General features: G+C 42.6%; 1 protein-coding gene across 1 annotated transcript in view; it reads right to left on the bottom strand.

Moving 5' to 3' along the window:
• The window catches only part of tespa1 (thymocyte expressed, positive selection associated 1), a 17,219-nt gene extending 4,322 nt beyond the window's left edge, over positions 1–12,897 (bottom strand). The window contains exons 1-9 of the mRNA XM_090206455.1: positions 11,387–12,897; positions 10,854–10,896; positions 3,778–3,821; positions 3,610–3,663; positions 2,928–2,967; positions 2,686–2,742; positions 2,282–2,374; positions 1,864–2,072; positions 1–98 (exon numbers count right to left, since the gene is read on the bottom strand). The exon at positions 1–98 is cut by the window's left edge and continues 1,323 nt beyond it. Of these exons, the coding sequence (XP_090062581.1) occupies positions 1–98; positions 1,864–2,072; positions 2,282–2,374; positions 2,686–2,742; positions 2,928–2,967; positions 3,610–3,663; positions 3,778–3,821; positions 10,854–10,896; positions 11,387–11,540 (792 nt within the window). The 5' untranslated portion in view covers positions 11,541–12,897. The remainder of the gene's footprint in view (positions 99–1,863; positions 2,073–2,281; positions 2,375–2,685; positions 2,743–2,927; positions 2,968–3,609; positions 3,664–3,777; positions 3,822–10,853; positions 10,897–11,386) is intronic.
• Positions 12,898–14,421: the final 1,524 nt, after the last annotated feature.

The following is a 14,421-nucleotide window of genomic DNA, read 5'->3' on the forward strand; positions in this document are numbered from 1 at the left end:
AGGGGCGAGCTTCTGGAGGGGCGTGCGGGACACGTGTGAGTAGAGGGAGTAGAAGGCGTTGGCCATGGCTGTCAGCACCTCTACCTGCCTGAAACGGCCTGCAGGGGGGGAAGAAACATTCAGAGAAAGGAACAGTTTGTTTGGAATACTGCCCAACACAGAGGACAATGAGAGTATTGTACTGTTTGGAATGCTGCCCAACACAGAGGACAATGAGAGTATTGTACTGTTTGGAATGCTGCCCAACACAGAGGACAATGAGAGTATTGTACTGTTTGGAATGCTGCCCAACACAGAGGACAATGAGAGTATTGTACTGTTTGGAATGCTGCCCAACACAGAGGACAATGAGAGTATTGTACTGTTTGGAATGCTGCCCAACAGAGGACAATGAGAGTATTGTACTGTTTGGAACGCTGCCCAACAGAGAACAATGGGAGATGTGAATTGTTGATAGAAAAGTCGGAGTGTGGGGAAAACTCAATCTGATTGGCTGGGCCCGGTTCCCAGTGGTTGGGCCTATGCCCTCCCAGGCCCACCCATGGCTGCGCCCCTGCCCAGTCATGTGAAATCCATAGATTAAGGCCTAATGAATTTATTTGAACTGACTGATTTCTTCATATGAACTGTAACTCAGTAAAATTGTTGCATGTTGTTTATTTTTTGTTCAGTATAAATGAGATACAGTGGTGTGCGAAGGTATTCACCCCCCTTGGCATTTTTCCTATTTTGTTGCCTTACAACCTGGAATTAAAATAGATTTTTTTTTTGGGGGGGGGGGGTTGTATCATTTGATTTACACAACATGCAAAATATGTTTTATTGAGAAACAAACAAGAAATAAGACCAAAAACAAACAGAAAACGTGGACGTGCATAACTACCCCCCCCCCCCCCCCCCCCCCCAAAAAAAAAGTGTTGTTGCAGACTCTGGGGCCTTTCAGAACAGGTGTATACAGTATATACTGAGATCATGTGACAGATCATGTGACACTTACATAAAGTCCACCTGTGTGCAATCTAACTAATTCTGTGACTTCTGAAGGTAATTGGTTGCACCAGATCTTATTTAGGGGCTTCATATTAGAGGGAGTGAATACATATGCACTTACCCCATTTCCATTTTTAATTGTTTTACATTTTTTGAAACAAGTCATTGTTTTTTTTCAATTCACTTCACCAATTTGGACTATTTTGTGTATGTCCATTACATGAAATCCAAATAAAAATCCATTTAAATTACAGGTTGTAATGCAACAAAATAGGAAAAAACGCCAAGGGGGGTGAATACTTTGGCAAAGCACTGTATTTTGGAATTCAATTTCAATAAATTAGCTAAACTTTCTAAAAACATGTTTTCACTTTGTTATTATGTGGGGTATTGTGATGTCATTATGGGGTATTGTGTGTAGATGGGTGAGAAATATATATTTTTATTTTTCTATTTAAATTCAGGATGTAACAACAAAAAGCTGGAATAAGTCAAGAGGTGTGTATACTTTCTGAAGGCCCTGTATACTACACTGAGTTATATAGACACTATCAGTCTGTAGATGTAGTTGTGTATACTTTCTGAAGGCCCTGTATACTACACTGAGTTATATAGACACTATCAGTCTGTAGATGTAGTTGTCTATTGTACACTTTGATTTAGTGATTAAACTGTTTCAACTGCATGAAAAGTGCTCCATAACTACAGTTACTACGTAAATGAAGCTGAGTGCTACATAACTACAGTTATTATGTAAATTATAGCTGAGTCATATTCAGGCACTATCTATATCTTGGCTGTGGGTGTTGCATGATGGTGATGACCACAGTAGTGTGGGTGGGAGTCCCACACAATGGTGTGTGTTTGTCTTACTGGCCAGGGAGAGTCCTGGGTCCTCCTGTCGGAGCCGGTGCAGTTGGGACTGAAGAAAGAGGCGGAGGTTGATGCCGTGGGCATGGGAGGGGAAGTTGATGAAGCGGATAGGGATACGGGCCGTCACCTCAGGCTCATCACAACCAAACCCTAACTGGTACAGAGTCTCCTCTGCATCCTCCGCACACATCTGCAGGGCCTCCGACACACTAGGGTGTGTGTGTGTGTGTGTGTGTAAGTGATGAGTCAGAGAGACAGATAGAAGAAGAGAGAGGGGATGGGGACGGAGATATAGAGGAGAGAGAGCGAGAGAGAGAGAGTTACTGACTGCACTTCAGTTGAAACATTCTTCAGTGACGTTGTACTAGATCTGTTAGACTGTGAAACATCAGGTTGAGAGTGGTTGGTCCCAACTCGCCTCGAGGCTTTACTGGTGCTTTTGGAGAGCCCACTGGAGGCCAGACTGTGACCCAGGTGGAGAAGGGGCAGAGCCAGTCTCTGGCGGGGAGTACTGCAGATACAGAACAGGAGAACAGGAATCAAAGACAAACAACTATGACAGGCAGAAATAAACAATGGACAAAACAAACCAGAAAGATTCTAATAACTTTGTAATAGTAGTTGATGCATGCTATTATTTATTAATATGCCTGTATTAAAACAGAAGTCATATCTTAATGTACCTGTATTTAAAATGTACTAGTAGCTGGGGAAAAAAATGCATTAAAAAAAAACAACAACTCCAGACTATAAATTTAGCCTGCCATGTGTAGTACTTTGTAAATTTGACAGATCTACTGTGGGTGGCCAGTGGCCACTGACCTGGTGGTGACTCCTCTGCGAGGATGTTTGGGTGGCGGAAACAGCAGTGGGCAGCTGCTACACAGGCACCATTTAGCCAGCAGGCACCATTTAGCCAGCAGGCACCACCATTGGGAGATAAAAGCAGGTCAACGTCTCTTCAACCATACTTGACTAAACTAAACCTCCCTCTAAAACAGGAAATACGTTTAAGACAGAATTTATGTAATTAAACCACATATTCTGGATAAATATGGTCTTACCTCAGTTCTGAGACGCCTTCCTCAACATCTAATACTGTAGCTGTAAAACATTAAAGAAAAGTAACGTTTGAGTGAAAAGAAAACACTGGTGTGTGATTTCCTCTGGGACATGTGTCCCTTTGTGTTGTGACTAGACTTCAGTGAGCGATGGCTTGTCTCTTCTCAGACACGCCCTCATCTTTGCTTTGTATAAAAATCGGGCCAGTCTTAGGGAGAGTCAGTCAGTCAGCAGCTAAATAACATGCACCAGCATGTCAGACACTCAATTAAAGAGGTGAAGGCTGAAGGTTCGATGTTACAATGAGCCTATTGTTTTGTTTCAGTGGAACTACATGTCGTTGATGTACTAGCAGTGGAGAAGCAGTCCTGTGCCATGAGAACGGTGCATCTCACTGACATTGCACAGACCTGTACCCTGGATTTATTAAATGGCAAAATAATGAAAGCCTTCCACTAGACAAAACAGGTGTAATGGACTTCACAAGGTAACACACATACACAGACCATCCGTTTCCAAAACATTCATGATGCTCTCCTAATTTTCCTACAAAACTATTTCCTGCTTTGATTATTTCCTATGGTGTGTTTTTATCTCGGTGTGTGTGTGTGTGTGTGTCCGTGTGTCTGTGCGCGCCTGCATGTAAATGTGTGCCAACGGGTTTATGTTCTCTTTCATCCTCACCCTCGGCCCCCAGACTCAGGTCATCTTCAAAACTTTTCGATTTCAGCAGAGACTCTGGAAGAAGAGAGGAGACTAAAATCAGTGTTGGGTTGTGACCAGTAGGATATGACATCATTGCTCCATGCTGACAGTAGATTTCAGTGACGGTGGCTTTGTTGTCAGACTTACCAACAGTCAGATTATGTCTAGAGTTTTCTGAGTCCGTCTCCCGCCTAATGAGAAGACGCAGGTTACATGTTGTTACTAATCATAAAGTTTAAATTTAAAATAAAAAAATAAGACACACACACCAAAACCTTTATTATTACATCACAGCCTGGTATGACAACTGCTCGGCATCCACCCGCAAGGCACTACAGAGGGTAGTGTGTACGACACAGTACATCACCTGGGCCAAGCTTCCAGCCATCCAGGACCTCTATACCAGGAGGAGTCAGAGGAAGGTCCTAAACATTTTTCAAAGACTCCAGCCACCCTAGTTATAGACTGTTCTCTCTGCTACCGCACGGCAAAGGGGTACCGGAGCGCCAAGTCTAGGTCCAAGAGGATCCTAAATAGTTTATACCCCAAAGCCATAAGACCCCTGAACAGCCAATCAAATGGCTACCCAGACTATTTGCATCATCTGTCCCCTCCCATCCATACGCTGCTGCTCCTCTCTGTTATTATCTATGCATATTCACTTTGATAACTCCTGGGGTCGGCCCCACGGTGCAGACCCCAGGCCCCACGGTGCCGACCCCAGGGCATTTCAATGTCTTCTCTTTCTTCCATTACTAATAGGGATAGACCAAATGGTGCAGTTCTATGCAATATTATAGCCATAGCAACTGTATAGACGTCAACCATCAGACAGCGCCTGTTGAATGTAGCTTGTTTGAATTGGAGTTTCCATGTGACTTTAAAAAAAACGTAAAGGACTTGGGTTGATGCATCCGAACATTAGGAACTTACTTCCTGAACTGGATTACGTTAAGATCTGGGCTATGCAGACGTATCCGGACATTCTGGTATTGACTGAAACTTGGATCTCTGGGGACATTCTGGACTATGATATTAATAATAAGGGTTATTATGTGTTCAGAGCTGACTTTTTTTTAGCTACTACACTGAGCATTTCTCTTTTGCCAAGATAATCTATCCACCTGACAGGTGAGGAAAATCAAAAAGCTAATTAAACAGCATGATCACTACACAGGTGCACCTTGTGCTGGGGGCAATAAAAGGCCACTCTGAAATGTGCCGTTTTGTCACACAACACAATGCCACAGATGTTTCAAGTTTTTAGGGGGTGTGCAATTGGCAAGCTGACTGCAGGAATGTCCACCAGAGCTGTAGCCAGAGAATTTCCTTTCTCTACCATAATCCCCTCCAACATCGTTTTTGAGAATTTGACAGTATGGCCAACCGGCCTCACAACCGCATGTGTGGGCGAGCGGTTTCCTGATGTCAAAGTTGTGTTCCAATTCCTGCCAATATCCAGCAACTTCACACAGCCATTAAAAAGATTAGGACAACATTCCACAGGCCACAATAAACAGCCTGATCAACTCTATGCGTAGGTGATGTCACGCTGCATGAGGCAAATGGTAGTCACACCAGATACGGACTGGTTCTCTGTTCCACGCCCCTACCTTTTCTTTAAAATACATGTGACCAACAGATGCATATCTGTATTCCCAGTCATGTGAAATCCACAGATTAGGGTCCAATTTATTTATTTAAATTGGCTGATTTCTTTATATGAAGTGTACTCAGTACAATCTTTGAAATTGTTGAATGTTGTGTTTATATTTTTGTTCAGTATATCGTTAAGCCTTTGTCTGGGGAAAAATGTAATCCATAACTGTTATAGGGGTCTACTGTCCTCCCCCCGGCTAACACACTCGATGAGGAAACTAGTTTCTTATTTTACTAAAATCAGAAGTTATTATCCTGGGTGACCTAAATTATGATTTGGGAAATGCAGACAGACAATCTAAACCTAACCCAGATGGTGACTAAACCCACACGGCCCAACCATAAAGAGCCTTCAAAATCAACTCTGATTGTTCTTATTTTAACCGGTACACCAGATAAATATGTTTCTACTGGTGTCTTCACCCAGGACAGTGACTATTGCCCAGTTTTTGAGGGCTCACTATGTTGCTTTGTATATATGTATTTTTATTAGTGAAGTACGTTGATTACGCATATCTGCTGTCCTGCGCCTGACTCTCTACACCAGCTACACACTGGACCATTACATTGGGTCAAGGCCAGGAACAGAAGCTTAAGCCCAGACGGACAAGCTTTTAAGCAACCGAGGTATCATTATGTAAAAACAGAAAAGGCTAAATCTGATTGTTATGTAACCACTCTTTCAGATTGCAATGGGAACCCGGCTAAAATGTAGACTATTTACAGAAAAACAAGTCCTGGATGCCTTGGTAGCAATAGACAACAACAAATCCACAGGAACCGACCAATTGGATCCCAGTCTGCTTAAAGTGTGCAGCACCCATCATTGTTGGCTCAATAACCCACCATTTTTTAATTTAACATTATTATCATCATCATCATCAGGAAATATTCAAAAAGTATTGAAATCATGTCTTGTGCTGCCACTCCAGAAGCACGGAGATAGTAGAGATCATACTTATCACGCCATTTCAACACTTCCTTGTTTGGCTAAGATTCTAGAATCCTTGGTAAGTACACAACTTTGCACCTTTTTTTTTTTTTTTTTTTCCCCCATCTGAGAAATGTATTTTGAATGTAAACCAATCAGGGTTTAGTCGTGGGCATCCAATCGGGGTTTAGTCCAGGGCATCCAATCGGGGTTTAGTCCTGGGCAGAGCACTATTACAGCAACCACTTCAGGTTGTTAATGATCTTTGTTAATGCTTTAAACAATGACATTAAATGCGATGCTTTGTTTGTGGATCTGTCAAAAGCTTTTGACACTGTTGATCATGCTGTATAGGCCTGAGCTCAGACACCTGATTGATGGGGTTAAGTCTGAATAACCGTATAACAGGTGTTCCACAGGGGTCGATCTTGGGACCTGTTAACTATTCACTATTTATATAAACACCATTGGTCTATCTATTAAAAATTGTAAGGCGGATATACAGTGCATTGGGAAAGTATTCAGACCCCTTGACTTTTTATACATTTTGTTACGTTACATCCTTGTTCTAAAATGTGTTTTTTTCCCCCTCGTCCATCTACACACAATACCCCATAACGACAAAGTGAAAACAGCATTTTAGAAATTTCAGCAAATGTATATATATTGCTTATTTACATGAGTATTCAGACCCTTTGCTATGAGACTTGAAATTGAGCTCAGGTGCATCCTGTTTCTATCCTTGAGATGTTTCTACAACTTGATCGGAGTTCACCAGTGGGAAATTCAATTGACTGGACATGATTTGGAAAGGCACACACCTGTCTATATACGTTTCCCCAGTTGAGAGTACATGTCAGAGCAAAAACCAATCCATGAGGTCAAAGAAATTCTCTGTAGAGCTCCGAGACAGGATTGTATGGAAGTGGTGGCAGCCTCATGCTGTGGGGATATTTTTCCGCAGCAGGGACTGGGAGACTAGTCAGGATCGAGGGAAAGATGGAGAGCGGAGCAGCGAGATCTTTGATGAAAACCTTCTCCAGAGCGCTCAGGACCTCAGACTGGGGCGAAGGTTCACCTTCCAACAGGACAACGACCATAGGCACACAGCCAAGACAATGCAGAAGTGGCTTCGGGACAAGTCTCTGAATGTACTTGAATGGCCCAGCCAGAGCCCGGACTTGAACCCGATCTAACATCTCTGGAGAGACCTGAAAATAGCTCTGCAGAAACGCTCCACATCCAACACTGTCACGCCCTGACCTGAGATCCCTGTTTTCTTTATGTTTTGGTTAGGTCAGGGTGTGACTAGGGTGGGTACTGTCTAGGGGTTTTGTATTGTCTAGGGGTTTTGTATTGTCTAGGGGTTTTGTATTGTCTAGGGGTTTTGTATTGTCTAGGGGTTTTGTTGGTCTAGGTGATTTGTATTGTCTAGGGGTTTTGTATTGTCTAGGGGTTTTGTATTGTCTAGGGGTTTTGTATTGTCTAGGGGTTTTGTATTGTCTAGGGGTTTTGTATTGTCTAGGGGTTTTGTATTGTCTAGGGGTTTTGTTGGTCTAGGGGTTTTGTATTGTCTAGGGGTTTTGTATTGTCTAGGGGTTTTGTATTGTCTAGGGGTTTTGTATTGTCTAGGGGTTTTGTATTGTCTAGGGGTTTTGTATTGTCTAGGTGATTTGTATTGTCTAGGGGTTTTGTATTGTCTAGGGGTTTTGTATTGTCTAGGTGATTTGTATGTTTATGGTGGCCTGATATGGTTCCCAATCAGAGGCAGCTGTTTATCGTTGTCTCTGATTGGGGGGGTCATATTTAGGTAGCCATTTCCCTTTGGTGTTTGTGGGATCTTATCTATGTGTAGTTGCCTGTCAACACTAATTTGTATAGCTTCACGTGTCGTTGTGTTATTTTGGTTAGTTTGATCAGAGTTTATTCTTTAAATAATAAGAATGTACGCATACCACACTGCGCCTTGGTCCGATCCTTATAACGAACGTGACAAACACGACAGAGCTTGAGAGGATCTGCAGAGAAGAATGGAACAAACTCCCCAAATACAGGTCAAGCTTGTAGCGTCATACCCAAGAAGACTCGAGGCTGTAATCGCTGCCAAAGGTGCTTCAACAAAGTACTGAGTAAATGGTCTGAATACTTAAGTAAATGTGATATTTCATATATTATTATTTTTTTTATCCTGTTTTTGCTTTGTCATTATGGGTTGTTGTATTGTGAGGGGGGGAAACTATTTAATCAATTTAGCATAACGCTGTAACCTAACAAAATTAGGAAAAAGTCAAGGGGTCTGATTACTTTCCGAAGTTACTATATACAGTACCAGTCAAAAGTTTGGACACACCTACTCGTTCCAGGGTTTTTATTTTATTTACTATTTTCTACATTGTAGAATAATAGTGAAGACATCAACTATGAAATAACACATATGGAATTATGTGTTGAATCAAAATATATTTTATATTTGAGATTCTTCAAAGTAGCCACCCTTTGCCTTGATGACAGCTTTGCACACTCGTGGCATTCTCTCAACCAGCTTCATGAGGTAGTCACCTGGAATGCATTTCAATTAACAGGTGTGCCTTGTTAAAAGTTAATTTGTGGAAGTTCTTTCCTTCTTAATGCGTTTGAGCCAATCAGTTGTGTTGTGACAAGGTAGGGGGGATATACAGAAGACAGCCCTGTTTGGTAAAAGACCAAGTCCATATTATGGCAAGAACAGCTCAAAAAAGCAAAGAGAAATGACAGTCCATCATTACTTTAAGACATGAAGGTCAGTCAATCCGGAACATTTCAAGAACTTGCAGTCGCAAAAACCATCAAGCGCTGTGATGAAACTGGCTCTCTATGAAAGGAAGACCCAGAGTTACCTCTGCTGCAGAGGATCAGATCGCAGCCCAAATAAATGCTTCACGGAGTTCAAGTAACAGACTCAACATCAACTGTTAAGAGGAGACTGTGTGAATCAGGCCTTCATGGTCAAATTGCTGAAGAAAAGAAACCACTACTAAAGGACACCAATAATAAGAGGAGACTTGATTGGGCCAAGAAACACGAGCAATGGACATTAGACCGGTGGAAATCTGTCTTTTGGTCTGAGTCCAAATTTGAGATTTTTGGTTCCAACTGCCATGTCTTTGTGAGACACAGGGTAGTTGAACGGATGACCTCCACATGTGTGGTTCCCACCGTGAAGCATGGAGGAGGAGGTGTGATGGTGCTTTGCTGGTGACACAGTCAGTGATTTATTTAGAATTCAAGGCACACTTAACCAGCATGGCTACCACAGCATTCTGCAGCGATACATCATCCCATCTGGTTTGCGCTAGGTGGGAATATCATTTGTTTTTCAACAGGACAATGACCCAAAACATACCTCTAGGCTGTGTAAGGGCTATTTAACCAAGGAGAGTGATGGAGTGCTGCATCAGATGACCTGGCCTCCACAATCACATGTCGGAACTCCTTCAAAACTGTTGGAAAAGCATTCCTCATGAAGCTGGTTGAGAGAATGCCAAGAGTGTACAAAGCTGTCATCAAGGCAGGGTGGCTACTTTGAAGAATATAACATATATTTGTTTAACACTTTTTGGGGTTACTACATGATTATGTGTTATTTCATAATTCTGATGTCTTCACTATTATTCTACAATGTAGATAGATAAGATAGATAAGATAGATAAGATAGATAACTGGCTATTTAGCCCCAGTGATCAGCTGCAGTCGGAATGATGAAATACTACTGTCTGTTAGATAGATTGTTAATGGTTGTTTAACCTTTGCCTTCTGTGTTAAACACATCCAGGTCAAACCAGACCTACTGGTATCTTTACTATACAGGGTCAGACCTACAGGGATCATCTCTAGCCATCCTCTCAGTCTGTCCAGCAGAGCTACAGCTTTTATAAGTTTGTTCACTTCCTACAGAGGAAATGCTCTCAAGCGGATTGTCAGATAGTGAAGTTAACCAGATGCTGTAAGAACACCCCAGCATTTCTTATCTCACTTTATCCGACTGAAAAACCTACAAAATAATAATAAGTTTGCACGTCCCTTTTTCCGACTACTTGAGCAATTTGACTTGCGTTCATGACATCATGTTGCCAATAGAGTCGCGACCAAGTCATCTATGATCATTGGTAATAATACATAAGTAATTACACAATATTTAAGTTTCCATCCAGTTATACAACAATTGCTTTTCTGTGCTAACATGGATGCTATTTTCTGTTAAACATAACTGGAGGAATCAACAGAACAAAACAGTACTATTCTACCAAACATGATGGAAACCTGGGACTATAAAACACAACACCAAAGAAAGTTTGCAAATAGAATGTCCAACAGTATAAATAGAACACAACTAGTTCTAGAACCAAGGTGTTTCGGGAAATGACTCAAGAATCCCCTTTGGGCCATGCCATTGACCTGTAACCATATCCTAAACAGAAAATATCTATTTTAGAGCACAACTTGATACTGGCAATTCACATCTGTTACATTTCCCCCACACTGTGGGCGGTTTCCATCAACCTTTAGCTGCCACTGACGCATAATCCTTGCCTATTGAATTCCTCTCTGAAGTTTTTCATTTCAAAGTCAAACCTTGCACGGCATGCTCACTCACCCACAGCCCAGCAGCCAGCTCTCAATCTTTCCTGCTGAGCATCCTGTGGAAACAGTAGATATAGAACAATCTGGGTGAGCATTCAGCATTAAGACAATTAACACTTCGCACATTTTTTTTTCCCTCTCTGTTCTGTCGCAAAGCTGTGATGCATCATGCAGAGGCCAGCCGTCCACATATTGTGACTTATAAATATACCAGACTAAACAGAGTTGCTGTTAAGGAGTTTTAGCCCCCTGCCTGTTGTTGTTCAATAGATATTATACAATAATGCAGCAATGTCGCAGCGGTCTAAGGCACTGCATCTCAGTGCAAGAGGCATCACTACAGTCCCTGGTTCGAATCCTGGCTGGATTTCATCCAGCCGTGATTGGGAGTCCCATAGGTCAGCACACAATTGGCACAGCGTCGTCCGGGTTTGGCCGTCATTGCAAATAACTGACGTGCCTAGTTAAATAAAGGAACGTTTTTTTTTTTTTTTTATGTCACTCAAAATGTAAGCTCTTTATCGAACTACCAAAATGAGAACTGACCATCTGAGAAGACATCATCCTCTGATGCAGACTGGTGTGGAACAGACGGGTGGGTGGATGGAGGTCCCTGTGGATCTTGTTCTTTCAGGGTAGGCCACTGGCGACCGGTCTGGAACCAGGCCTGACGCCTGGTTGTAGAAGACGGCCTCTCCATCAGATGAGGGGGGGGGGGGGCTGCATGGGGACAACAAAAAGAGACACTGTTAACTCACTGTCACGACTTCCGCCGAAGTCGGTCCCTCTCCTTGTTCGGGCGGCGTTCGACGTCACCACCGACCTTCTAGCCATCGCCGATCCACTTTTCATTTTCCATTTGTTTTGTCTTTGTCTTACACACACACCTGGTTTCTATCCCCCAATTACTTGTTCATTATTTAACCCTCTGTTCCCTCATGTTTGTTTGTGAGTAATTGTTTGTATGTAGTACGGCCCGTTTATGTGGGCTCTCTTTTTTTGTATATGTGGAGTAAAGTACGTTTATTTACTGATATCTGCTGTCCTGCGCCTGACTCCTCTACACCAGCTACACACAGACCTCATTACACTCACTCAACAACTCACCAATTTATTGGATAGCTTCAATAATCATCAACTGGTAGAACCCAAACAATGAAGTTAGTATTATACAATTTCATCAATAGACTTATTATTGATAATACTAGACATTTCCAAACCATGACCAGCTTAATTACATTTTCAGTGAAGCTACTGGTGCATTTCTCGGGCATTTCAAGCAGGAACACATATTCACGGATTAATAATCTAGTACTGTTGGTTGGAAGTGGTTAGGAATTTATCACACGATTGGAATGAATAGTTGCCATTTCAAAAATAATTGACACCACACACTCACTCAAATCAATCTATAATTAGATAGTTTATTAATTTGACCAAAACAAGTACACATAAAACAAGCCATACATACACATTAGTTAAATCATAGAGGAAAACACAATAAAGTGTTACTTAATCCATTGTGATTGTCACGTCTACTCCCAATCCGACGCTCGACGTCACCGGTCTACTAACTGCCGGACCTGGCAACCCATCATTCCGCACACCTGGCAACCCATCATTCCGCACACCTGGCAACACATCATTCCGCACACCTGGCAACACATCATTCCGCACACCTGGCAACACATCATTCCGCACACCTGGCAACCCATCAAATCAAATTTATTTATATAGCCCTTCGTACATCAGCTGATATCTCAAAGTGCTGTACAGAAACCCAGCCTAAAATCCCAAACAGCAAGCAATGCAGGTGTAGAAGCACGGTGGCTAGGAAAAACTCCCTAGAAAGGCCAGAACCTAGGAAGAAACCTAGAGAGGAACCAGGCTATGTGGAGTGGCCAGTCCTCTTCTGGCTGTGCCGGGTGGAGATTATAACAGAACATGGCCAAGATGTTCAAACCCATCATTACGCACACCTGTGCCCCATTTTGAGGCACACCTGGCAACCCATCATTACGCACACCTGGCAACCCATCATTACGCAGACCTGGACTCCCATCCCTCCCTGATTACTTCCCCTTTATCTAACACTCCGTTTTATCACTTGTTAGATAGTATTGTTTCCTGTTTTCCCCAAGTTTAGACCCTACATCTGTTTTTGTATTCACACTGATTAAACTCACCGACTGCACCTGCTTCCTGACTCCCTCCGTCCGCGTTACAGTGATCCTCTTCAGACAAGATGGCTAGGCAAGATCCACACGATTGAACACAGTATGGCCGCGTTTTAACACAACATAAAAAAAACAAAGAAGAACATCCATCTCATCATTGCAGTTACAGTACGTCGTAGGTGACGTTCACATTGGCAAATAAGACAAACATTTTGTTTTACTGTATTTTTTTAAAGCTGCCCAGAGAGGACATTGTTTTAATGGTCAGAGGAAATGCATTCCACTCGGAGGCTCCAGTATACAAGACAGAACCTTTCGCAGCATCACTCCTGAACCTGTATAAACACACATTAGCAACACATGTTCTGTTGCTGTGGTCGTGTGCATCCCGAACACAGGGAAAGTAACCAGTTAGATATCTGGGTGCAGAACCATAAATATTCCTGTAAACCAAATCCAGTCTAATCTGGGACACACTAATTAAACCAAACCCAGTCTAATCTGGGACACCCTAATTAAACCAAACCCAGTCTAATCTGGGACACCCCAATTAATCCAGGCTATATCTAACATGGGACACCCTAGCCTCAACAGGCAGCCAGTTGAGATCCTGAAAGCAGCTTCTGCTTACCTTCAACACCACCCTGATCATCTTATTCTGGGCTATCTGGAGCTTCCCCTTCATAAATTTAGATAAGACCCCAAACCAGGAAGTACTAGCATAGTCAAAATGGCATTGAATGAGGGCAGTGGCTAGCACTCTCATGGAGTCCTTATCAAGCAGCTTGAACTTTTTAGCCAAAACTTGGTGCTGGCAGTAACCTTCCCTAGCACTTTAGTGGCCATGCTCACACCCCCAAGCTTCCACCATGGATGCTTCCCGGGCAGCTAACAGAGGTTTTAGTAGTCAGCACCTCACTCCCTAACTACACTCTGATTTCAGAGGACCTACACAATTTAGGTCTGGACCCAAAAATAACTGCCTCAGGTTTCTCTACAGTAACGGCAGAGATCGCTTATTATATCCAAGCCATTTGCTAATGTTAGTAAACTCTGTGCTAAGTATTCTCTCCAACATAGTTTAACTTTTATGAGACACCAGAAGTGTAGAATCATCCGCAACAAAGGAAAGGAGAGCAAGAACAAGCATCTTTCATTTTGTTTATATACAGTAAAAACCATAGAGGCCCAGACACACGCCCCTGCGGAACACCACAACTCATTGGTTTTGCCTGAGACAGTGAACCATTAACCTCTACCACTTGCTCTCGACCTGTCAAGTAGGACTTTACCCAGCTGCTTAACCCCAGTGCCTCCAGTTTGGAGATTAGGAGACAGTGGTTAACTGTATCAAAAAGCCTTCTGTAGGTCAAGCAGTACCATTCCACACAGATTTCCCTCATC

The sequence above is a fragment of the Oncorhynchus mykiss genome, chromosome 17 (genome assembly GCF_057628025.1).
Source record: "Oncorhynchus mykiss isolate SJ-2025 chromosome 17, ASM5762802v1, whole genome shotgun sequence".
NCBI classification, from domain to species: Eukaryota; Metazoa; Chordata; class Actinopteri; order Salmoniformes; family Salmonidae; genus Oncorhynchus; species Oncorhynchus mykiss.